This window comes from Poecilia reticulata, linkage group LG12, assembly GCF_000633615.1.
Source record: "Poecilia reticulata strain Guanapo linkage group LG12, Guppy_female_1.0+MT, whole genome shotgun sequence".
NCBI lineage: Eukaryota > Metazoa > Chordata > Actinopteri > Cyprinodontiformes > Poeciliidae > Poecilia > Poecilia reticulata.
The window spans coordinates 1,019,538-1,046,147 of record NC_024342.1 but is presented as its reverse complement, the minus strand read 5'-3'; the positions used below and the strand labels follow the sequence as shown (position 1 = coordinate 1,046,147).

Below are 26,610 nucleotides of genomic sequence, written 5' to 3'. Positions count from 1 at the left end.
TGTCAGGAAATGGGTCTGTGCTTTGAAAAGGTGTTTACTGCTTACAGATCTCTTGTGATTTTCCTTTATTTGTCTCACTTAAAGTTAGGCTAAACTAATGTTAATTTTGGGATAAAGCTAACATGAACAAATAAATAAAAATGCCTAAAGCCACCAGGTTCTATGGGAAACATTCCTCCTCCTAAACTAGTTGTCCCACTCTGGACATCAAATTTGATAATTGTCCATGCATTGGCCCACTTTGTTTATAGCAATGTTTTAAGGTTTTTGAATACGTGTGTGTGTGTAAGTATCATACTAAAATACATGTACTGAATTTAAGTCTAGACTTTTACTAGGCCACTCAGATTTTTCTCTTTGGAGTCAGAGATGGGGAAAACTGACAAGACTTTTGTGAACAAAAAGTGCAAGCTAGCAACAAAAACAGCAGCTTTTGTCTGGCCTGCTCCTCCTCACTGGGCTACAGCCTGGTATGAGGTCATGCACCTGGCTAGTATTGGAGGTCAAAGTTCACTCCCCCCAAAACTGAGGAAACGTATAGGGTAGGGTTGAGACCGACGCTCCGGAGAGAAAAACCTTCGTCATCCAGTCTCTCTGGCAGAGACAAAGAAAACAAAGAAACATGCACATGACAATTGTTAAGCCCGTTTTAATGAATCATATGACTGATTTATTGCTTATAATGACAGGCTTAACCACGTCCTGATTTAATTAACAGACTGGAAATAGACAACAGGTTGTCTGCATAGATCTTTACAGATGCTATATAGAGCAATGCAATTGAAGCTGGTGGCAGAAGAAGCAGAAGTTTGGGTTTAACACTTAAGATTCAGTTCCATAGTTAGATTCAGGTCCATAGTTAGATTCAGGTCCATAGTTAGCATGCTCTACCAGTAGATTCTTGGGTTCTCCAGTTTCCTCCTCAATCCAAAAAGTGTGAAGCTCATCGTTGTGCTTTAATATCTCAATGGTTGTTCATCCAGTCTGTTTTGCTTTGATAGACTCCACCGTCACAAAGCCATCTTTCCTCTCTTAGTCAGTCAGGACTACCAATATGAGGAGATTTTTTTATTGGCTAAATGCCAAAATAATGAGAGCATGTTTGTATTCTGTATGAATTTATTAACATGAAGAACCATCAACGAGCTTAACATGAAGAACTACAAAGGGAAAAAAAGCTTTTCTGAAACAAACTTTTGTGTCAAACCTCACCTTCACATAAAAACAGTTTCTTCCTAGTAAGAAAGTAGAAAAAGTGAAATAGTCAAAAAAAATAATCAAAAATACAGATTTTAGATGCAGTCAAATATTGACCAAATATGTCCTTTTCATACTGGTATAAAATATGACAAGTCTATAAAAAGTAAAAAAAAAATAAAAAATAGCTTATTTACAGGATGTAGAAAGAGGCACGTTTCATGTTTCAGATGCTCTGACCTGATTGGCTGTTCACAGGAGATGAATCATCGGTGGGAGGAGGAGGGAGGGGGAAGGAAGAAGGAGTGAGGCAGTGGCTGAGGGGAGCTCCTGGAGGAGGCTGTGGGGGGGGAAGAGGTGGGTGTGTCTGTAGAGGAGGGGGTGGAGGGTCCTGGGGTGACGGCGTTGCGGCTCACAGAGTGGGTGGTGCGGGGGGGCTTGGTGGTGAGGGAGAGCGGCTGTAGCTGCTCGCCGTAGGGGGAGCAGTGTCCACTGTGGCTGTAGGAGGAGTGTGTGTGCTCTGTGTGTGTGGCAGCCGGGCCGGCGGGCGAGGCCAGCGCCGCGGTGGGGGTCGCCGGGGAGTCCAGGGATGAGGCGGGGCTGGCCTGGGACAGCTGGGTGTGTGTCAGATGAGACACTGTGTGTGTATGCGTCAGGTGAGGGCGTGTGTGTGAAGATTGTGTGAGCGGAGTGTGTGTGTGTGGAGTCTCCTCTCGAGGTTTCTTTAGCTGTGGAGGGAAGTCGTCTGCTGCTGCAGCAACTGCGGAACATAGAGACACAAACACACACACAGAGTATGAGAAAGAGAGAGAGGTGAAGCTGGAGCCGCAGGTCAGATCCAGGTTACAGCAGCTCCATGAGTCATTTATAACTGGATGACTGATACAGGAAGTAACTTGCTTTAATTTGAGTTGAGGCTGCATCATTCATACCAGTCCTGTTCAGAACTCCAGTCTGCTGCGATTAATGATAATGTTCAGGTTTTTATTGGTTTTCTGGGGACCAATAAGCATCCTTATAATGACTGACGTGATGAATGGAGTGCAACAGATTTTTTGGTGGGTGTATGCATACAGGTGGAGTGGAGACTGATGCAGATAGATTGAACACATCGGGCTGCCGTAGGTGATGCTTAGCACAAGTGTAGCTTTACAGATGAACCTGAAAATAAATTTTCTATCATCTTGGTCACAACAAGCACATATTGGCGGTACATAGCTGGTAGATGTGTTTCTGTGTGATGGAGGTGCCAAAATCCTGTCACTAACATGAACACAAAACCCATAAATGTCTGGGGAAAGTGAGAGGTCTGCAGCTGCTGCTCTGCTTTGGTGCTTACAGAACAGAAGCTGTGCTGGATGAGGAGCCTCCCTGACTCAGGTTTAGAACCTCATCTTTTTGCTTGATTGTTGCTTGATTCAGATTTAAAAGCAGCCAGACTTGAGTTTAACCAGTTGGGGAAAAAAATTAACTGGATTTTGTACCATTTCATAGAAAAAAAAAACTGAGGTGTTTCACATCCAAATTAATCTGCCTGTGTCTACAGTAGAACACAGCAACTTACAAACTCAAAAACAGACATCTGATCACTAGAGCCATGTTCTACAATATACAATGACTGAGTAACCTAGCAACATGTCACCTCACCTTCCAGCTGAGTTTCACTCTTCACCCTCTTCCTCTTCTTCTTCTTCCCCTGCATAGACATGAGCCAGGTGAGGGTGTGATGGTGTGTGCTCAACAATGATGGTGTTTGTTCAGCAGTCAGTCAGTCTACTCACATAGTTGTCTCTGGCTGACCAGTTGGGGTACAGCTTTGAGTGCAGCAGTCTCTCTTTGCGAGCCAGATCATAATATTTGGCTTGTTCATCTTTTGACAGAGAATGCCACTGCAAACACATGGTAACCAAGGGTAATTAATTCAGCACACACACACACACACACACACACACACACACACACACACGCACACACACACACACACACACACACACACACACACACACCTGAATGGTGTGCGTGTGTGTGTGTGTGGCTGTGACTCAGCCTGATGACCTGACCACATTCAGTACAGGATACCTGAAGACGTTTTTTTGCTATGGATAATGTCAAGTAACAAAGCGACTGACCCGCTGGCCCAGGATCTGGTTGATGGTGGCGCTCTCCTTCACTTTGCACTGAGCCACAACTTTGGGTCTCTCTTCTCTCATGTAGAGCATGAAGGCGTTGAGCGGCTTCTTGATGTGGGGCTTACGCTCCTCTTCCTGGTCATGCTCGGAGCCGGAGGTGGGCTTCCTGCAGGGGAGCAGAGGACTCCACCTTCAGGAAGTCATCACAACATGGCTCCTCTTAAACCTTTGAAAGTTTTTAACAGCGTTGCACTGAGAAGTAGCTCATATGAACTCACTAGATGGGCAGTTCCACCAGGTGGTTGCTAATTGATGGTGGCTAGTCTTAAGGAGCTGAGTGGGGGAGTTGAGGTGAAGAGCTGCTCTGTGAGGTGGAATCTTAGAAACTACAGCTCTGTAGAGGAGCTGAGCCTCAAAGGCAGAGCTAGATCCATCCAGGCAGAGCTGAATGGTTGCCATGGAGACTAGAGAATTTTTTCCAACATGAATGAAAGAACCAAGGCAACACCCCAAGTGTGTTTTGATGAGGGAATAACATTATAACATGTTGGAAAACTCAAGAAGTTAATTTTACATAAGACTGCCTGTTTGAAAAGAAACTGCAAAGACTATAAAATATTTTTAAAACTGGTTTTAATTTTAAACATTCCTTCTGTGGGTTGACCTGAATTCAGAGTCAAGATAAATAGAAGCTGTAAAACACGTCAAACAAGATGTTAAGCAAGATGGCCGCTTTGGGTGAGCTGACATTCTTAATGATGGAAATCTAATCAATGCGCTGGTGGAAACATCCAGATTTTCTAAAAAAAAATGAAATCTTCAAAAACGGAAAATTCAACAGATGGATCAAATTAATTTGCCGCCCAGCCCAACATTGCACAGAGTGTGGTTGTTGTTACCCAGGCTGCTGGCTGTGACCGGCTCCAGGTTCCTGCTTCACTGATGCAGGAACAGACGTCTGGGGGGGCGGAACCAAACGTGGTGAGAAGCCACTCGACACCAGACTGCAAGGAAGCATTCAGCGTTCCATCAAACCCTGCTGACCTCACCAATACACAGTGATAAAGCTACATCATCATAACAGCATTAAATAATGCATTTTGTTATTTGAGAAGGTTGTTCACTAATTAATAAACATGAGCACAACTAGAACCCAGTAGGACCAGCAGAACGTCATGGTTCAGTTCTGTCCTGAAGCAGACCTGGAACACCAAGAACCTTTCATTAGCTGTGACTCAGCCTGATGACCGGACCGGCCCAGAGCTACGGCAAACTGCCTCTTAAAAGCCTTAGAGATGTTGTCATCATGGTGTCCTAACAGCAAAACAAGCCAGCCGTACTGAGGATTTATGATGACTCATCTATCAGGAAATTCTTCCACTCAGAAACACTGGGAAGGTAGAGTCCAGCAACACAGGCTGACAGCAGAGGTCGCGCTAGACTTTTTTGTTCTCCGTCTTGACCGATTGTATTAAAAATTAAAAATAAAAAAGCGGTCATTTACCATTTTTACCCAGCAAACTATAGTCACATTAACATCGGCTATTTAAGCGCATTTTTATGCGTTTTAGTTAATATTCACCTAATTTAACTGAAACCAGATCCCATCACACATAAAGCAGATGAACGCATCTTTTTCTCCGTAGTGACAAAAATCACTGTGGCCCCAATAACTTATAATGAATGAAATTAAAGACTCCACTTAAATTACGGTCACTTCACCTGCTGAGATCTGAACACACAGTGCCTCACAAATTGTTCCTGGTCACATCTACAAAGAAATCTGTGCAAGTCCACTAGTCAGGATCAGTTTGATCCAAACCGATCAATTGAACTCAGCAAGTGTTTACCCTGGGTGCGGTCCAGATGTGCGCTTTTACAATGATCTTTTTGCGTGGTTTTGCTTCCCCGAAACGGACAGACGTTACATCTGCCGGGCTCCTCCAGAACGCCGCTCTCCTTCTGGGCGCGGGAGGGTAATGTGAACAAAGAAGGCTCCTTTTATTGAAACCACAGGATGAGTTAAGTTTAATTCGTTGCAGCGGCGGAGCCACGTCCACATTGGTTCTGCAGCGCACTGCGCATGTTACGGTCTAATTAAATGTTATTAATACACCTTTATTTCCTCAAGATAAACTGCCAGTTCCTCTGTTTAAACCATAAATGGATTAACACAACATTGCATTCTCTTTAGTTTTTTTCTGCTCTGTATGCACTAGAGACTTGAATTAAATGCGCCATTTCTATCAAAGGCTTGGAATGCTGAACCAGTCATGCGCCAAAGGGTCCAGTCCATAACTCTTCAACACGCTGTCATGTCTGGTCAGAAAGACGCATTTAGTTCAGAGTCCAGGAGATGATTTTCAGAAATGATTTTTTTATTAACTGATTTTAGTTGCCTCTGCGATGAACTCTTTGCGTAAAGTCTATAATGTCTGCCCATGTGAACCAGTCATGGGTTTTCATTATAACCTGTCAAAATGACAGATGAACTTTAAATTTTCCCGTCGTTTAAGAAAAACAACCGGTCAAAGACGGAAAATATTCGGTTAACGCGACCTCTGGCTGACAGAACCTTCTACTATAGAGGAGGCTCAACCTACCCACAGTTTGCAGGTCATGTTTCATTAAGCTTCCTCCTGCAGAGTGTACTTAACTGACACTAAGAGGTGGGTGTCAGTTTACTGACCCCAAAATGTGTGCAATCATGCGAAACAGGAAGGAACAATCACAGTTCAGAAGTAGGAAGGAAGTTGGACATGAAAATCTGACAAATTCATGAATTCAGTTTATTATTGTAGCAATAGTATTGAAATGTTTTGTACTGATTATGTTAGGGATGCAGCTGACCAGCTGTCCTCATATTGTAGACCGGACACAGGGTAATATTGTTGTTTCTGCCCCCTTCTGGTCTTTATACAGTCGTCTTATAAAGATACCTCCTACTGATAACTATATTTGTAGAGACAAAGCAGGATCATTGGGCCTCCTGGTGTTTTGGCAAAATCTTAGGATGACTTTTGACTCCGGTTTTAAGCTTGGAAATCATGTCAGATCTTTGGTTTAGTTCTGCTGCTGTTATTTGAAAAATATTGTTAAACTGAGCTCTGTTGGCTTTTATCTAGATTACTGTAATGCCCTCTAGACATGTTCAACAGAACGTGCCTGGACCAGCAGCAATTTGTTCAAAATGCTACTGCCAGGCTCCTGACTAGACCTCCCACATCATCTCATACTCCTGCCTCAGTATGACCGGGCGCTATGGTAACGGCACAGTAAAGGACAAAAAGGACCGTCACCCAGATGGTGAAAACTGCACAGAGGATGGTGGGGGGGTCAGTTACCAGACCTGGACTACTACTTTTTATCTTAAAAGTAGCATTAAATACAGGCATCATAACTTATATTAGCAGCATACTTATAATAATTTTATTATTTTTAATGGAACTTTATTAAATGCGGCAGGTGGACATCTGAGATAGTTTGAATCTAGATCTCTCTGAAACAATCGGACGGTTTTCAATCATTTTAACACAAAATGATCTTATAAAATTCAGTCCAAGGGCCAGTTATTATAAATATCAACTTTTTTTATTTTTGCCAGCAACATTAGTATAAAAATAAAGGTACAGTGCATACTGTGTGCTTATGGTAAATAAGATCTTTGAAGATCAGCCTCTGTTCTAAGTAGATATGCACCAAATATGTAGTCATTTCTCAGAAAATGATTTATAAAAAAGAATAAACATTACTTGACCTTTGTGCAGCAATGTGGATGTTGTACTGTCAACATGTATGGTGACTGCCCTCTAGTGGCAGACATTTAACACTACAGCAGATCCAGTTAATCTGCTGGATCGGATCTAGTGGAATTGTAAACAGCTAGATAAATGGCAGAGATAAAGTACCGGTTTTGTGTAAAAGCTGCTGGAAACTCGGCTCTAATCTCAATCAGACATGATTTACTGAGACAAACCTGAAACAAACCAAGAGGAGGAGGACAGATTAATCCAGCATCATTCAGAAGCTTACAGTTCATACCTGGACATGGAGGCATTCATGGCTAGAGCTGCAGGAGAGAACCCCCCCGCAATGGGATACATGGGCTGCCCCGGCCTGCAGACAGAAACAAACACACACACGCACGCACACAGTTCAACCAGCTGCAGACTACTGAGTCACAGTTCAAGGTAGCAGCAGGTTGATGTGTTGGCTTGCACGAACACACTCTGCTGGGGAATCTCTGCATGTCCGACAGGTTTAACGAGTCCAGTGGAAACAGAACTCCACGGTGTGGAGGAGCAGGATGTGGAAGCTGGTATGGATGGCATGTGATGATAAAGACATGGCAGCGTAACAGCAGTTAAATGGAGGAACTGAATGTATCCAGAAGCCTTTTAAAATCCCTCTATAATTAGCAGAGTGGGTTGATATTCAACATTCTTAGTAACGGAGATAAAGATGGATGTGTTGGGGTGGAGCCCCCTACAGCTGAAACAGGGGTACTGTAGAAACACTGGGGATGAATCCAAAAGGCAACAGAAAGACAAAAATCCTATGTGTTTCTGATAAGCGAACACATCATATCCATGTGATCGCTGCTCTTCAGTGTCAATACTGTTGCCAGACTCCAGCTTCACTACGTCCAATCTCAGTGATGCATTAATTCGGGCAGAGAGAGCATTTAACATTTGTGTCAGGCTGAACACACACAGGTTCTGTTCCGTTCCGCTAACAATACAGTGAGGGACGGGCCACATGCACAGAGAAACTCAGTTCAACTTTTTATGGTGTTTATAGAGATGTACCAATACAATATTAATATCTGTATTAGTTCCGATATAAAAAAAAAAATTCTACATTGGGTATTGGTGACGATGTGTTCGATCCATAAGGGCAGATCTATTCAGTCCAATTCTATGCTTTATTGTCAACACTGACAGGATCACGCCTGTGTGTGTGTGTGTGTGTGCGTGTGCGTGTGTGTTACTCACAGCCAGCCCAGTGGGTGTGGGATGGGAGTCATTCCTCCAGGAGACACAGGATAACAGGCAGTGTGAGGGCTCCTCGACATTCCTGCTTCCCAAATAGAAGAACAGATCAGAGTCACGGAGGAGAGACGACCTGGTGCAGATGTGTCTGGCAGCTGGCAGCAGGAAGTAGGAAGCAGGAAGGAGAAAGCAGGAAGAAGAAAGCAAGAAACCGGAAGTAGGCAGCAGGGATGCAGGAAGTAGGCAGCAGCTGCTTACCAGGCTCAGGAGAGAAGCCAGGAGACGCCCTCTGAGGGGAGAAGGCCTCTGGACTGTAGGACAGCAGGGGGCGCAGGCGGGTCATGTGGGGATGCTGCACCACAGGGACGCTGTTGGACTGGAGACGAGACAGAGGAAGCTCAGCACGTTTCAGCGGGTTGTTGCTGAAACACCAACAGCAATCCATCAGCGTCATCTGGAACTGATCAGGTTAATGCTGCTAGTGTAAAACAGCTGCAGCCCAGAAAACCTGCTTCACATTTATTTCCTTTCAGTAAACACAAGCGGATTTCATCTGACAGACACGGTAGAAGTAACTACAAAACAAATTTTTAATGTCGAACAACCACCTGTGTGGAATTATTAGTCTAGTTGTTACATTCACACACACATCAGGTGAGTGTGACCCAAATCTGTTTTTTCACCGCAGTCTGAAATGTCCAATTCCGATCTTTTCACCCCAAAAAAATCTGACCTGTGCCACTTCCACATGTCAAACTAAATTCTCTGAACATAAACAATGGCTGAAGATTACAATGATTATGAATTATGAACTTGTTAAAGCAGTTTGTGTCAGTGAAGCTCATCACATCCCAATCCCATCGCTCCTGGCTCTGACTATACATCCAGACTTCACTGAAACATTAAATGTTGTGTGAACTTTTTTCACAAAAGAAACTTTTCTAAACTTCATCAAATAGGATGAAGCAGCGAGGAACCAAAGTGGCTCACTGATGAGGAATGTGGATCATTCTGTCAACTAACTGCCCTCTATCCTGGTTTACAGTCAAACAGGTGAAACTGTAAAACAGACTAAATTCTGGGCTGATCTTTTCATCGTTGTCAAACAATCTGAACAACCAAATGATAGAAAAACTAGCTTTTAATAGAGGACATAAAAAGTAGTATCAATTCAATTTTTTCTTAATTAAACTTGATTGAGAAATATTGTTTTGCATGTGGACGAGGTTTAAGAGCCGCTGCTGGATGTGGGACGTTTCTGGTGAACTGCAGAGATCAGAAGGAATAGCTGAGAGGAATAGAGAAAAACACGTCTGGATGGGAAAAAAATCTCTTAATCAGAACTGTGACTATTATAATTATAATAATAATAATAATAATAATAATAATAATAATTGGCTGCACAGTAGCGCAGTAGGTAGAGCTGTTGCCTTGCAGCAAGAAGGTTCTATGTTCGATCCCCGCTTCCTTCCACAGTCCAAAAACATGACTGACAGGTTAATTGGTTTCTCTAAATTGTCCCTAGGTGAGTGTGTGTGTGTGGATTGTTGTGTGTCTCTGTGTTGCCCTGTGACAGACTGGCGACCTGTCCAGGGTGAACCCCACCTCTTGCCCGGAACGTTAGCTGGAGATGGGCACCAGCAACCCTCCCAACTCCACTAAGGGACAAGGGTGTATAGAAGATGGATGGATGAAAAAAGTTGATGATGATAATAATAATAATAATAATAGAGGAAGTTAGGTTGCGGTCTGAGAGAGAAATACCAAATGATTGGAAAAATTAAAAACAGTTGAATATTTTTCATTTGTTCAGTGTCATGTTACACTGAACCTATGAGATTTTTTGCTGACAGAGTTCAGTTGTTTCTCTTCATTGGTAAATAAACAGTTCATGTTAGGAGATCCACTGCCTTCTTCAGGCAGAGAGGAAGTACTGCAATGTTGGATTAAAGCAAATGATAAAGTGAACACCTTATTTGTGCATAATGTTTGTTGAACATTCCACATCCTCTCTACTGTTACGGCAGCATAAAAACGTGGGAAACCCAACATGCTGTGTGTGTAGCAAAGAGGGAGAGTCTTACCAGGTGTGTGGGAGCAGCAGAATCTCTGATAGCTGCTCTTCCTGGGATGTCGAGGAGAGGCCACTGAAACGGCAGGTACTGCGGGGAGACAGAAGTTGCCATCAGCTGTTTTATTGTCAAGTTGTGGTGCACTTTTGTATTCAGACCATTTTAGCCATTGCTGGCTAACCGACAAAGCTACAAAGTTGGGGTGCACCATTATAAATTGGCCAGCCGATAATTTGGCACCGATGTCCTTAATGTTGGTAGATGAGTGATCGGCAGATACTTGCATGTGAAGCTGATCTTATCTACTGATCTCAGGTCTATAGATCAGCTGCTGCCGTCTTTTACTCTGCTGTGAGAGAAGTTTGAGTGACAGACTGGCCCACCAGATCATGTCTGCATGTTTGCAGTCGCTCCACTTTTGCTAACTCAGCAACTTTCTTGCTACATTTAGCAACATTCAGACAAAAAAAAAAAAAGATATAAAAAAACAAGTCATTATTGGAAGTCAAAATCGGAATCAGCAGGTCAGGCTTTTTAAATGTCGGTAATCAGCCAGGAAATTGCTGTCGGTGCAGCTCTACTAGAAAACAATGGCTTAGATCAAAAAAATTACTCGTGTTAGAACGGCACAGTCAAAGTCTAGACCTAAATCCAGTTGAGAATATGTGGCAGTACTTAAACCATTGACACTCACAGTAGCTTTCCATCCACTTTGACTGAGCTTTACAAAAGAAAAAATAGAAAAACCTTCAGTCTCTATCAGGACAGCTGCAGCAACACTCCCAAAACATGCAGAGGGTCATAAATGCACTGATCCCATATTAACATCTGTATCTAAATCAATTCGAAAGTGGGCATCAGGGACAGGGACAATGTCTCCAATACATAAGGGCAGATCTATTCAGTCTAATTCTATGCTTTGTGCTCTGAGTGACTATGCTTTATTATTTATTTTATATTATATTTAGAATTCCTAAATATACTTTCTGAACCATTTGAATTATTTGTTAGTTTATTTTCAGATGTTTGACCAAAGTAGTCAACCTGTTGTTTTTGTAAGTTACAGGTTTTCTTTATTATTTACTTCACATTGGCTGTCCTTCTCCTAACTGCACTGAATGAACAAATTAAAGTTGTTTTTACATGTTTATGCATTTAAGTGAGCTGCACTAGTGCAGAGTTATCAAATTAATTTATTAATAATTAATTCAGTAAATTTGTGAATTTGTTTAAAAGACATTTTAAGTCAATTAATCACCATCTTTCTTTGTTGGCCGGTACTATGACTCAGATATCGGTATATGCAAGCCACACTTTTCAGATCTGTTAAACCATGTGAATATTATTATTCCACTTCATAAAGGGAAGGGTCTGTCAGGCTTCCCAGTAACAGAGGTAAGCAGACTTTAGGAAGGTGACAACTTGTGGGGAGCAGAGGCAGAAGGCATGATGGGAACTTTAAATGACCAGCCTCAAGAGGAGCAAATATTGGCTCTGGGATTCTAACACAAGATAAGGTGGTTAAGTGTCCTCCTCTCCTCTTCATTTGTCACTTGTTTACATTCCCCACTGCCCCCCCCAACCTCCCCTCATCGATGCTGAGCCTCCACAGCAGGAAGCTGCCTGCAGATAAGAACTCAGAGCTGATGGTCCTGATGAACAGGCTGCTGGGTGGAGATGGGTCTGCTGAAAGGCCCTTTGGTGCTCCTTCAGCTGTGAGTGACGCCTACAGGCTCTCAACTGTGACCTTTGACCCTGACTGACAGAAGATAAACCAAAGCAAGGCAAGGAGGCCTTCTGACTCTAACCCAACACTTTCAGCTATTTATACATTTTGGGATATTGATTTTTGATTTATGATACTGAAAATGCTTTTACAGCTTTCACCGTGGTTGGAAAGTAACAGAGGAAGATTTTAGCTACTTGAGTTATCAGCTCAAATAACAAGATAAAAAAAAAGAGCAAGAGGCAGGGTTGTGCTGTTATGTTTTGGTTAAATTATTACAATTAAAACACTGAGCAGGATGGCCCACTAGTATGGATCATCTCCGGGAGTCGCCTCAACACTAGGCAACCATTAAACAGAGAGTACATTGCAGAGATAATGGAATTATTTTTTTAAAAAGTAAGGATTTCCATCAGAGCATTATCTCTGACCAGAATGCACAGTACTCCATCATGGGAGAAGAAGTGGAGGAATAGAAATAGCTCTGTTTTCATCTGGACAACAGACTGGACTTGTTGAGGAAGCTAAGATCCTTCAAGGATAAGTCTGTTGTTGAAAGCGTCATCTTTTCCCCGAGTCATCTGTTGAGGCAGCAGCATCAAATTCAAATCTCTGCACTAATGACTAGGAAGCAGGACTTGAAACAATAACACCAAACCATGTTAGTCTCATCACTCCTGGAACTACATCAGACAAACATATAGGCATGAATGAGCGAGACCCCCTCACCCCCACACCAGAGCAACAAGACCGGCCCCTGCACACAGCCGGTCTGTGGCCCGGCCCCTGCTTCAGTGCTCAGAGGAAGCTGAGGATCAGCGCTAACTGGATCCAGCTGCTGGAAACACCACAACACTGCTCCACTCAAACACACACACACTACGAGCCCATTACTAAGCCTCGGGTAAGGATCTGAGCTCAGGGGAAACTTGTTAGGATTACTGCTGCTTACGAGCGGCAAACAGCTCAGGTTCTCCACAACAGACCAATGAGAGGCCAGCGGAGAACGGCTACAGGAGTTCAGGGGAAAATCTGGAAAATCTTGATGATCTGCCTTGGGGAGTGAATTTGTGATTCTAGTGTCAGAATGATTTCCTCGACCAAGTCTATCAGGTCAGACACTAATGATGGAGTGTTTCCTGAAGATGGATTGAGCCACCAGATCACAGACCAAAGTCAGAGAGGAAGCATCTAAACACACACAGGAGCAGAAAGTGGCTAAAATGTCTCTGGAGTCAGAAACAGAAAAAGTCACAGATTTATCAGCAGGAAGCAGCAACCTCTTCTGGAACCTGAACACGAACAAGACATTCTGGGTAAATACAACCAAACTAAACATGCACATGACCATATACACCTACAGACAATTTACCATGGCTCAGAGTGGGACAGATGCTTGCAGATTTAAAATCTCTCATTTTTAGCAAAAAATTATATATATCAAATCTATAACTCTGTAAAACTCTGAGAAGGTGTCACTGTTGAAAAGATTTAGAGATGATGTTCGACCACTAACATAAGAGGAGCTGGCTGAAGGAGAGAGTCTGGGATTTCCACCAAGTGGCCCTAAATGATGAGTATCCAAAGTGTGGCCCCTGGATCAGTTGTGTTTGTTCTCCATTCCAAGAGAAGCGCATAGTGTATCCTGACCTGGGTCCCCCAAATCTGTATAACTGATTTGTTCAACTTGGCTAAAAAGCAAATGCTTAATGTTCGTCTCAGTCAATAGAAAATTAAAATTTAGTCAATCCTCCCATTACCCCCATCTGCAGCCCCCCAAATAAAAACTGCATTTGTTATAATAGAGGGTTCTATAGGCCTGTGTTATGTTTTGGATCTGCAATGATTTACAGAGTCCTCACCCTCAACAATGTTTGTTAACCTAAAATATCTTGGGGTGTGTGACAATCAATTAAATAAATAGATGGATGAATAATCTCAATTTTTATGGCTCAAAAACCATGAGATTTTGATATGCCAGATTTTGTCAATTTGTGCTACAGTCCCCAAAATACGAGGTAATCTTGTATTTGGCTATCAGTAGTGGCCAAAATTGGAGGAATGGTCAGGTCAGGTTTTCAAAGATTGGTGATTGGCCATAAAACTATAATCGGTGCAGCCCTACTACTCAGCCCATCATGCTGCTGTAATGGTCACGTCTACTTTCTGTGCAGAATACTGAAAAACTATCAACAAAAAATGATTCATAGATCAGGTCAGATGTCAAATAATTCAGACATACAGCTGAACATTGTTAGCTATGGTGCGAGTCGCATATCACTGTGGTGAAGCAACATAAACAAGGAAGTGTGCATCAGGCAGCAATGACCTGAGATAAAACAGGGGTCAGAGTGGAAAAATGAGGAGGAATCATTTCACTGAGAGTCCAAAGCCATTTGCTGCTGGTCACATTCTATTGTTATTGTTATTTTGTTTATGATCTTTCAGCCACAATATCTGGAATAAAGACTAATATCGCCCGTTTTCCCACCTGCGACCATGTGACCAGCATGTTTTCTAAAGAGACGTCATTTTAAGTGATGAGCAGGTTTACAGGTTGGATCATGAGCAGACGTCCCTCAGTGTTGAGGCTTTTCCTGTCGGATGAGTCCCTGAGCTGCAGCGGCGTGCGGCACTGTGGGGAGGAGGTGGGGGAAACGGGGGGGCGTTATGGGAGGAGGGCGAAGTGAGCAGACAGGTCGTCTCTGTACGCCGCCTCCTGCTTCCTGCCTGCACCCATCAGCACAATAAACAGTCTGTATTATAGTTCAGCTAGCGAGCAACCAGCAGAGGTTTGTTTACAAAGACTCTGCTTGAGATAGCCGGTCCATCTCCTCATCCTCCATAAACACTCCCAACAGTCTGAGGAGGCAGAGAGCGACTCCTCTCTGAGAAGGTCTGATAAACAGCAGAACAACTCTGGTTCTGAGGCTGAATGTAGCCTTCAGAGGAAACAACAGCCTCAGTGAATGAATGATAGTGACAGTGTGTCATCACGTCCCACAGAGGCCCGCTGAAGGTCCATCACCAACACCAGAATCAAGAAAACAGCCAAGCTGAAGGCCAGTAGTGGAAACAATGAATCCACTACTGAAATAATCAACTAATTTAGTAATCAAACCTCATCTGGAGTAGACACACTCCCTCAATCAGACACACAACACACAGAAAAAAAAGGCACAAAAGCCTGCAAGGCAGCAAAGCTGTCTGACATGCTGAAGTTCATGAATGTGACTTGGCCCACCAGCTTGGTGCCCTGGTCCTGACACGCAGCAAATCAGCCATCCCTTTGGTTTAGCTGTCAGAGGGGAAATATCCCCCATGGCTGCATAACACTGAGCTTAGTAATACATCCATGATAGTTAAAGAGGGAGAGGAAAATGTACAGTCGATAAAAAAAAGAATTTATTGAAGTGATATATAAATACAGTTCATAATAATAAAGATGAATAGAAAACATTTTCAAGACTTTTTCTTTAGGAATGTTCCGTCAAATATGTAGACATATTCAGGACATGTTCAAGTACTTCTTCGATAGCAGACTGATCGCTGTTATTAAAGTAGGGATGCACTGGTTTCTGACTGATCACCAATATTTAAAAAGCCAGACTGATTTTGGCCTTTAGAGATTTGTTTCTGTAAAACTAGATATAGAAAAAAGTAGCAAAGTAGGCAACAGCAGACAGGCTGCTGTTACACACAGCCCTCAAAAAGCCTTGTGGTGGTAGACAAGATTAGTGGGCAAGGTTGGTTCACATGCAAGTATCACCCAAAATTAAAAGAAAAATTAAAGAAACCAGGCCGATAAAGCAGCAACTGGGATACACAGAGGGCTTAAGGACCATTCAGACTCTGTGACAGACAACAATGAGCCAGAAAGAGAAAGGATGGCTGCTACAAAGCTGAGCAATGCAAGTGTTTGTGTGAGGTAGCTGGGCTGTGTGTTTAACCTGTGTGTGTGTGTGTGTGTGTGTGTGTGCGTGTGTGTGTGGCTTAAATAAGTAGAGGCAGTGTGTGTGTGTGCGTGTGTGTGTGGCTTAAATAAGTAGAGGCAAGACTTCCAAAACAAACACGCAAAGGAAAAAGAAAGACAGCCTGAAGCTCTGAGTCTAAAAGCTTCAGCTGCAGCGTCATGTGTGGCTTTAGCTGTGAGTTGACAACTTCAGTTAAGCTTTTCCCCTGAGGTCATCAACTCAAACTTTCCTTTGCTGTAACACTTCACATTAAACATCCTGAAACTTGTCCCACTTCCACAGAGGCAACATTTAAACATGGCTGAGAGCAGAGATGTATTAAACCATCAGACAGCGGCCCCTAATCCAAGCTTATCCTCCAAAACGCTGTAGGGACGGGAAATTGAGCAACACTCTGCAAATCCTGCCTGGTACCTGGCAGCTACAGCAGCTAATCTGCAGCAGAGAATCAGACGCAATCAGAGCTCATTCCTGCTGGAGGCAGGCATGCAGGCATGCAGGCAGGCTGTGTTCAGGCCTGTCTAACACGCCACCATTACAAGGCAGGTCAGAAACACACACACCGTGCACACACACTGTACACAGCAGACCTGCAGGCAGTGGTGTCTGGGCCTCAATTTGCTAAAATATAATGTCCCTGCAATATGAAGCAGCAACTGCAGGTTTCAGCTTCCTGAGTGACCCTTTAGTGTCGTCGATTTCTGATAAGATTTAACCAGCAGGTCCCTGAGGAATTCACAGCCATGTCAGAACATCCACACATGACAGAACCTTGCAAACTGCTTAAACTTCTTCATGTTCCAGCTCCTTTCCTGCACAAACTTCAGGTGTTTCATGAGGATATAATGTGAAAACGTAACAAAGTTCACACACATGGTTTAAGGTTATCTCAGTTTTTCTTGATTGTTTAAACACAAATAGTGGTACTTGAGACACAATGACAACATGTAACTCATGCACCAACCTCTTGAACTAATTCTGCTACTTTACACTGAAACTGCAGTTGCAAATCACACTTTTTTCCAAAACACTACACACAATTTCCTGCATTTGGCACCAAGTTCATGAAGAAAATCTCTTGTTTTCACAAGGAACACACCATCATTCAAAATCCTAAATTAACTGCCCTACTATGAGCACAGATTCATCACATGGCCAAACACCTGTCACACACACACCTAGCCCTTCTCCAAGCTATGGGAGATGCAGCAGAAGCTTTTCATACCAAGATATTTAGTGCTAGTCCAGGGAAACATTGTGTGGTCAGTCCCGAACAGAAGAGAGGAGGCAGCATAGTTTGCTTTTTATAGTTTACAGTAAATTATTCTGTTCTGTATGTAGACTGTTATATGTGCAACCTTGTGTTGGTTGGGATGTACAATGTGTTAATTGTTTTTGTGGAAAAAATAAGATTTCTTACTGTGTATTTGTGTATTTCGAATATATAAACGATATTCTAAAATATTTTACAACACACTTGCATGTACCATGTGCAGTAAGTGCAACACTGAGTCATTATGATGAATGGAGTGTTTTACACCGAGAACATCAGTGTTCAGCTGGTGCTTATGTCTAATCATATGAGGCTCTGTGTGTGAATTTGAAAACAAAATACAATGGACCTTACGACAGGAGCCGCGTTTCATTGGTTAATGCCCATTTTACGTCACAGCGCAGCTATCACGTGCATGACCGTCTCACAAACACAAGCTAATGTACATTGTGGACTACCAGACCGACAAGGTTTTTGCGTCAGGACTTGAAAAAGAATGGTTCTCCACCGTCAGTGGGGTATCTGTACAGGTGATGTCAGGTATCCTGATCGTATTTGTGGAACTAAAATTCACAAATTTCCAAAATCTGAAACGGAATGTCTGGCTTGGATTAATGCTTGTGCACGACCGCATTTGCAACTCAGCCGTCGTAGGATCAATAAGAACAAAGGAGTGTGCTGGCGTAAGTATTATTGCTTTGCTTTCTTTGTTTTTAGTGAATGCAAAAAAAAAGTCAATAATAAACACATCCATTATGACAACCTTTTAGCCAAGTACAGCATAATGGCAGTCCCGATCAACTTCACCTTGAAGCCTGTCTGTTACAGTCTTACGTTAGCTGAACAGATCAATATGCAATGTGTACCGTATCTGACATACATTAAAGATTTTATTTTACCTGAAAAAGCTTTTTACTAAACTGTAATCATGTTAGCCACGCTAGCACCGAGTACCGTGCTAGGCACATTCAAACCCTCTAAACCATGAATGTCCGACTTACCCAGCCTTGCAAGAACAATAGGCGTCAGTCATCTTGTCCACAGCTATATTTATGCTGAGGGTGTGAGGATCTGTTGTTTTCCTCATCGACCGGTAGCATTTAGCTGCGACGCACAATGTTGGAGGCATCGCGTGGCTCAAACACCTTGATGTCATCCAAAAAAGATGACATGAACTTGTTGGTTCCCTTCTCCATTGTCGTGGCTGATATTTTGTGAAAATCCGGCAGAAATGCTAAACTAATCGACTCAGAAATACTCTGCAGAGAGTCAGTCAAAATGAAAGACGCCATGTTTACACATAGAAGCTAAGCACCGCGAGGCTCTGCTTGTGAGACATGCAGCCACATGGGACTTTTGAGGGGCGTTTCTGGGTAGAGCTTGGTAAGGTCCATTTTAAGAAGATAGAACATTGTTTTGAATGTAAGGTTTCATCTTGCAGGAGAATTGGAGGGCTTTGCTCCTTGTGTGTGTTTGTGTTTTTGATATGTGTGTTGAGTTCTGAGAGTATGAGGGGTCCTTTCAGAAAATGTATGTAAACAATCAAGAAAAAATGTAATAAGAGCTTCCACTGTCATCCAGAACATGTCACTGTGGAATATTGTCTCTGTTGCTCAGATATTGAACTAGTAGCAGGTCATGATAGCCGTCAGACTGACAGTCTTCAATCAGAGGTCTCTTCAGAGTTGTTGTAACACTGCCTGCTGCAGACATCCTGTCCCTGCACAGCGACACTTTGAAGAACCTTTATGAGTCATGGCAGCCTTTAACTTCCCTTTGGACGAATAAAGTGTTTAACTGAACTGTAAAGGAAAATGTATGTTTTGTTTTTTTTTAATTTGTCTACAAATAGTAAACAAACAACCAAACAAGAGACATAATGAAGCAGTGTGGCATCCTGATGGTCAGCCATCAGGATGCCGATCAGTGTTTGGTGCAGACTTACCGTCCGGCCGGTTGGGGCCAGAGCTCCATTAGTGAGGTAGGGGCTGCAGAGGTTCCCAAAGTCCGAGATCATAAAGAAGGGATAGCCAACATATGGAGACGGCTGGAAGAAGCCCGTGTCATGCTGCTTCCGGGGCCCTGAGGAACAACATCAGCCTTTAGCTGGGGGAACCTGCTACAATAACTCAACAGGGCTTCTGGGAAACTGAGTCTCTATTAAATCTAGACCCAGAAACACTGATTCCATATCTGATGGACAGACAGTGACATGCAAAAGTATTCATTCCTCTTAAACTTTTCTATATTTTCCTCATATTACAACCACAAATATTTTTTCATTGGGATTTCATGTGAAAGATCAACACAAAGTGGTCTACCACTGTGAAGTAGAAAGAAAATTATAATTCAAAACATTTCGTACAAATAAAAAACAATAAAAAGTGCAGTGTGTGGAAGTATCCAGCCCCCTGAGTCAGTCCTCTGTGGAACCAGGTTCTGCTGCTATTGCAGCTGCTAGTCTTTAGGGTTTGTCTCCACCAGCTTTGATCTGAAATTTTTGCCCATTCTTTGCCAAACAGCTCAAGCTCAGTCAGACTGGATGCATTGTGAGAGCGCTTGTGAACAGCAGCTTTCAGATCTTGCCACAGATTCTGGATTGGGTTTAGGATTGGACTTTGACTGGGCCGTTTTAACACATGACTATGCTTTGTGTTAAATCATTCCATTGTAACCTTGGCTTTAAGTTTAGGGTGTTCGTCATGTTGGAAGCTGAACCTTCACCAAAGTCTCCAGCCCTAAGACAGGTTTTTTTTCCTTTATTTGGCTCCATCCATCTGGACCATCTTCCCTGATCCTGCTGAAGAGAAGCAACAGCAGACCATGATGCCGCCACCACCTTAATTGACAGTGGGCATGGTGTGTTCAGAGTGATGTGCGGTGTTAGTTCTCCTCCACACGTAACGTTTAGCAATTTGGCCTAAAAGTTCAGTTTAGGTCTGGTCTGACCAAAGCTCCCGTTTGCTGTGTCCAACATGACTTCTGGTAACTGCAAATGGGACTTCATATGGTTTTCTTTTAACAATGGCTTTGTCCTTGCCTCTCTTCCATGAAGACCCCATAGTTGTCCCGTGGACAGACTCCCCCTATGAGCTGTGGATCTCTGCATTTGGTCCAGAGCTTTGACTGTCTACATCTGGATCGATCAGGAGATTCACACTTTCTTCTGGAAGAATGTCTAGAGAGTGGCAACAGCAGGAGTTGATGGTTCAATATGGCCCAGAAGGTTTAGGGCTGAATAAAATGACAAAAAGATTCTCAAGGCAAAATCTATTTTCATTACCTCTGTATTGTACAATGGTCACACATGTCAGGGGATAAGTCTAATAAGAATAGAAAAGTGTAAACTAGAGATGCACAAATCAGGCTTTTCCTAGCTGATGCTGATTTCCTGTTTGCGCTGAAGCCTGACTGCTCAGGCCAGTTTGTTTCTAAAGACTGAAAAGCTCAAGAGAGAAAGTGAGCTGCAAAGTTAGAAAACACAGGAATTACAAGATGGCGAACCTTTAGTTATCAAAGCATGTCCCTAAGTTTTATCCGATTTCTACTGAACTTAAAAGTGCATCCATGAACTGATGCCTTTACAGACTGAAGATAGCAGGAGTTCTTAAACTCATGTTTATGTTACTTTTAGATTTTGTAAGGACTTCCTTGAAGAAGAGATGCTGCATCTGTATGGGATAACCTTGAAATAGAAATAAAATTTGACCAAAAAATATATAAATATATCAAAGATCACTGAGCTGATAAGGGAACAATCTGCTGTTCTGATTGGTCCATCTCCAACCATGTCCATAATCTGTCAGAAGCACAGGCCCAAATGTGGAACTTCTGTATAAATATTCAAGTTCTACGACGTGAGCAGAGAAATTTGTTTTTCAGGGCTGAAACATTTTATTGAATTAATTGTGAATAACTGATTATTGCAACAATTGACAATCAATTTAGTAATTGAATTGAGTACAGAGACTCATAAAAAAGCAATTTGCTGAATGAACAAGAGCAAACATTTACAAAAATAGTTTGCATTTAAGATAAAAAACTTGTATACATCTGTCCAACCCAAAACTCCTCAAGTAACAGTTTTTGCTTGACCTACCTTCAAGTTCTGTAAAAAGAATATTCTTTTATTAAGCACCTCTTGCTATCCAATTATTAATAAAAAAAATAAACACCATATCAGTGCTACTTTGTATTGATGTTCAGACCAGCAGAAAGGCCTGAGTTGATGCTACAAGAATATTTTAGCTGCAGATGCATCCTTTGCTACAAACCATCAAATGTTGACTAAAGAAATGCTGTTATTGCATTTTGGTCAATAACATGTTTATTATGTTATTTAAAAATGAATTGCATTATTTGCATATTTTCATATTTTAATGTATGTCTGATCTTATGTAAATGGGAATAAATAGTTCAATTAAAAATCTGCAGAATGTGGTCAGTTTTTTCCAATTAAATTATTCATCCTCACAATAATTGATAGAATAATTCATGACCAAAATAATTGTTAGCATCCTCAATGTTTTAGTTCAAATTTCAAACTGCAGCTCATAACTGTTGATCTAAGACTGTATAAACTATTGCTTTGATAAAGAAGTCCCATATAATTTTTACCACTAGAAGCACCATAGTCCGGAATGCCATGCTGCTGCCTACCTTCCTGAAACAGCTGGCCGTGCCTGGCCCTGCTCTCAACATCTGGATGCGGCTTGGGGCGCCTGTCTGCCTGCACACAGAGCCACAGCAGCATAAAGACACCCGGAGCACAGTGGGAAGCATTCACGGACCTCTGCTCAACTCACCTCCGAGTCGGAGCTGTTGGTGGTCTCCGACTCGTTGACTAGGGACGACTTGACATCATCCAAGTCCCGCTCAGAGGACACATTGGGTTTCTCCTCCTGTTCCCCCTCGTCTTTGAAGGCGATCAACTCATCGTTAGCCCCCAGGTCGTCTCCGTCTCTGCCCAGCTGCGGCATGTTGGGACGTTAGCCGCGGAGGCTAATGGTGGAGGCTGAACTAGACCCGAGTTGGTTTAAACAAAATGCGACCCTGGAAAAGCTCACACAGAGCATTTAGCTCACGTTAGCTGTGTGCCGAACAGCCCAGAGCCTTCGTTTGAGTACAATTAGGCCTATTATGTTTCTCACCTCTATCAGGAGATATTAAAACAATCCTAAAAGTCTCGAGCAAGTTAGCTAGCTACCTGCGGCGTTCACGGACCCTTCAGTTCAAGGCGTCGAATTCCTGAGATGTGGAAGTCTCTCTCTCTCTTTTCCACTTGGAAAACCGTCCATATAAAACACAGCTCTCATAAGAAATGGGGGGAAAAAATCATAAAAGCCACTCATAACACACACAGAAGCCCTGACATTATAAGACCGAGCCCAGACCAAAAAAGTTTACGTCCACTTCTGCTGCACGGTTACTTTACTGGAAAAAGTCGAGGCTCCTTCTGATTAAATTCCCGCATCTGTAGTCCGATTTGGAAAAAGCATAATCCCCCAAAACAGTGATTTAATCCGTGTTTATTCCCGTACAGATTGTTTGTTCTAAGGGTGCAGAGGCGTGGGAACAGCCAGCCTGGTTGGCGTCTCTGAAGTGGAGTGGAAGTGGAAGGAAAAGGCTGCGGAGTGGAGCTGCTGTCGGATCAGAGCGCGCGTGGGGAGGGACAGAGTGTAGGGGTGAGGGGCACTGATCTGAGAGCAGCACAGCGAAGGATCCACGCGCTGAGGAACAGATCACTAAGCTGATCCCACATCAGGGCCAACAGGTTGGTACTGTTTGTTTGCGAAGGAGGCAAAGAAAGGAGGAGAGGAGGAGTTTAGATCGGAAAAAAAAGTCATTTCGAGTTTAAAGCAGCAGTTACACATTTTTCTGACCTTATGACCTACGTGACTATGAATGTGTCATGTTGCCAGCATGTTCACGCGCACACACTACGGCCTCATTAACCTATAGTGGGGTATAACACTAAGAAAGTAGCTTGAAGTAACACCAAGCAGGACGCAGGTCACTACAGTAAATGCAGGCTTGTTTCTTTAAGTTTCCTAAAACAAATACTGCAAAAAAAATAAAAAATAAAATAAAATACGTATATTTTGGTTCAGAAAAATAATTTTCTGTGAGAACAGAGCAGATTTTGAATAGGAACAAGAATAGGCAACTTTGCACTCATGGAATTTGTAAAGACAATAACAACTACAGATAATGCAGAATATGCTTTAGGTAGATCTGATCTGAGAGAAGTTGTTGATTTTCAAATATGATAAAAGAAAAACAAGGATATAGTAGGAGAGGAGTAGCATTATACTTGCACTATATTGGTGAAGTGCTTTCTACAAAATTGCAGGAGATTTCAATAAAAACTTTGGTATTCAAAGAGGCTAAATATGGGGTTTCCCAAGGTTCAGTACTGGGACCAGTGATGTTTCTTTTGCATGTTATTGATATTTGTAAAATTTTCATAATTTATGTTTGCGAACACCCCTGAAGTATTTTGTCATGGAAATGACTCATTTCATCTACTGCAGACAATGGGAGAAGAATAAATTTTTAAAAACTGATTAATGTTAAGATTATATGATCTAAGATTAACAACATTTACATTGTTTTTAATTTACAACTAAACTTTTGTATGTCTGAACAAATATGTAGGAAATGTAAATAAAGGTAAATGTAGTGCTATGTTTAACTGTAGAGTATGGCCAAATGAGACCATTCATGAGGTGCAGGGGAGCGTATGTTCATAATTCCTGAAAGGCAGGAAGTGAAAAGAAAAAAATATTTTCAAATCACAACTTCCTTTACATCATCAGGCACAAGGCTGGAGCTCCCTCACTCAGGCTAAACCCTCATTCAGTCAGCATAGACATTTTACTAAAGATATGTAGAAAACTTTCTACAAGAATATGGAACTAGGAATTTTCAAGAAGATTTCCAAACTCCAGGACTTATTGGAGGTTGGTAGTAGGGACGCTAGGCTCTATGTCTACAAAGGAAAGATTTTAAAAAGTTCCAGCACTACTTCTTAGTTTTCACTAACATTTTTCCACAGCTGTCTTTTTTGATCAAAATGAGACGTATCAGCCCATCCTGCAGCCCATATCTGAGAGCTGCCTCGCTGAGGAGGTGCAGCATGCAGCAAGATGCATAAATATGTGCTGCTGCAGGACAAAGAGCACATAAACATAGCCATTACTGGTCCCACTCACAATTCAATCGGGGCCCCATGCAGAGAGCAGCCTGGCGGCAATTAGGATGCATTACCTCGTAACTCACCCTCTGTGTTTCTTTGTTAGCTCTCTTCTCTTCCTGAACATTCTCCTGTTTGCTCTTTGTGCAGCTCGGCTTCTCACAGATTACATTTCGAAATGAGGTCACAGTTTGCTGCCAGTTATAGTTTACATTTTGTTATTAAAATGAGAAGATCTTAAAAATCTGGGCTTTTTAAGATTCAGTATGATGTTAATGATTATTTTTCCCCTTTTCTGTTGAAATTAGAAATTGAAACTACTATAAAAAATAAAGTAAAATGCAAAAAATGTGTGTTTTCTGAAAAATAACAAGCATATGGTTAAAACTGGTCTAAAGTACTACCAGGACATCTTCATTATAAAAAAAACATAATTGGCAGCTGAAAACAATAGGATGTTCTGGGTATATTTAACCTTAATTTATGCTCCAATACTTTGCTTAAAAATATTGGTATAAAGTCAAAAGACTTACGGGACCCAAGCAGCTGATTGGCTAACTAAGTGGTGTTCAAAGTCACTTCATATTGGTTGGTGTCCCGAATGGTTTAGATGTTGTCCACCCTTGACCTAGACATTTCATTATGACTGTTAGCACATCTATAAAACTAGATTTCCCAACAATGAAACATGTCACTTCCTTTAATCTCTAAATAATTAGAAATGTTACATTTAATAAAATTCTGACTAGAATTCCTCTAGAGCAGTGTTCCCTGAGGATCAGGACTTAGAAAGACTGTTTTAAATAGATGTAATCTTTTGTAACTGTTTACTTTTGGTAGTTCCTTATTTGAAGTATGTAAAGGTGGGTAAATAATGTACTTGTAGAATGCTTGATCTAATCCAGACGACTCTGAAGCACTTCACACTACATTCAATCATTCATTCTCACACTGATGGCAGTGAGCTACACTGTAGCCACAGCTGCCCTGGGGCTCACTGACAGAGGCAACGCAGCACCACAAGACCCTCAGACCACCACCAGCAGACAAGGTAAAAACACAGCAATGAGTTGGACAGGGGGCGTTTGAACCAGCAACCCACCGGTTACAGGCTGAACTCCTACTTGCTGAGCCACTGTTATCCAGGGTAGGAAGACAGGATGGGCACAAATGACAATGATGTTGGTGTGGGGGGTGGAGGGCCACCTGGTGCACAGATGAGCTCACATTTGACGGTGACGACAGGCCAATATCCAGGGAAGCAAAGCTCTGATCAGAAGTCCTCCAAACCTTTTAGTGGGCGTTTTGAACCAGAACATGATGGAGCTGAAAACCTCTGGAGTTGTCATGGATACCAGTCATGTTGTTCTGCTTGTTATTTTATACATTTGTTTGGTCCTTCTGGTTTCTATTCAGGAATTTTATCTCCATCTGAACACGCAGCCCAAACAGAGTTTCCCCCCTTTTGTCTGAAATGAAGAGGTCACTCTGTCGCCTCTTGTCTGAGCTTGTAACGCAGCAGACATGCAGCGGCCACCCCATGCCTCTTCCCCGTCTCTCCCGGGGTAACGGATCTTCACAGACTGGAGCTCTGCCAAACACTGAAGCCTTTTTATAATCCTCTCCTGCCGATACACACAGCTGCTGGTGTGTGTGCAGCACCGGAGCACAATGGTTGTTTCAGTGTGCACAAAGTTTTTTTTCCTCCAGCCTGTCAGACAGGGCTGCAGAGACCCGTGAGGAATGAGATGGAATTCTGGCGTTACACAAGCCGAACCCTCTAAATCAACCATGAACGTTCGCAGGTCTCAGGTCCATAACCCCCTTTTCCTGCTCCTAATGGTGGAAGTGAAACTGGAGACCTGGGGTGTAGTCATGAATCCAGATGTGCCAATTCTCCCTCTCTTAGCATTTTATACTTGTTGGCTGAGTGGAAAACAAAGAACACTTCTGAGTTTGGGGTAAAGAGGTGGTGTAGCAGAAACTCCAAATGAAGCTACTGTCTGTGGAAACAATTAGATTGGAAATGAAGTAAGAGGAAGTTACTACTGAT

At 42.4% G+C, this 26,610-nt stretch overlaps 1 protein-coding gene across 5 annotated transcripts; it reads right to left on the bottom strand.

Annotated features, from left to right (window-relative positions):
• Positions 1-633: 633 nt before the first annotated feature.
• LOC103473136 (transcription factor 7-like 1-A) lies at positions 634-23,132 on the bottom strand. 5 transcript variants are annotated; one of them, XM_008423121.2, is made up of 13 exons: positions 22,513-23,132; positions 22,168-22,423; positions 22,022-22,091; positions 19,308-19,444; positions 10,402-10,479; positions 8,576-8,693; positions 8,321-8,405; positions 7,368-7,442; positions 4,226-4,330; positions 3,327-3,492; positions 2,979-3,086; positions 2,845-2,893; positions 634-1,957 (listed from the first exon to the last, which is right to left on the bottom strand). In XM_008423121.2, the coding sequence occupies exons 2-13, from the start codon at positions 22,339-22,341 to the stop codon at positions 1,464-1,466; spliced, it is 1,659 nt and encodes a 552-aa protein (XP_008421343.1). In that variant the 5' UTR covers positions 22,342-22,423; positions 22,513-23,132; the 3' UTR covers positions 634-1,463. The 5 variants fall into 5 exon arrangements, with proteins under 5 accessions (XP_008421343.1, XP_008421342.1, XP_008421344.1 ...); XM_008423120.2 differs by having other exon boundaries at positions 22,168-22,414; XM_008423122.2 differs by having other exon boundaries at positions 22,569-23,132.
• Between the last annotated feature and the right edge of the window lie 3,478 nt (positions 23,133-26,610).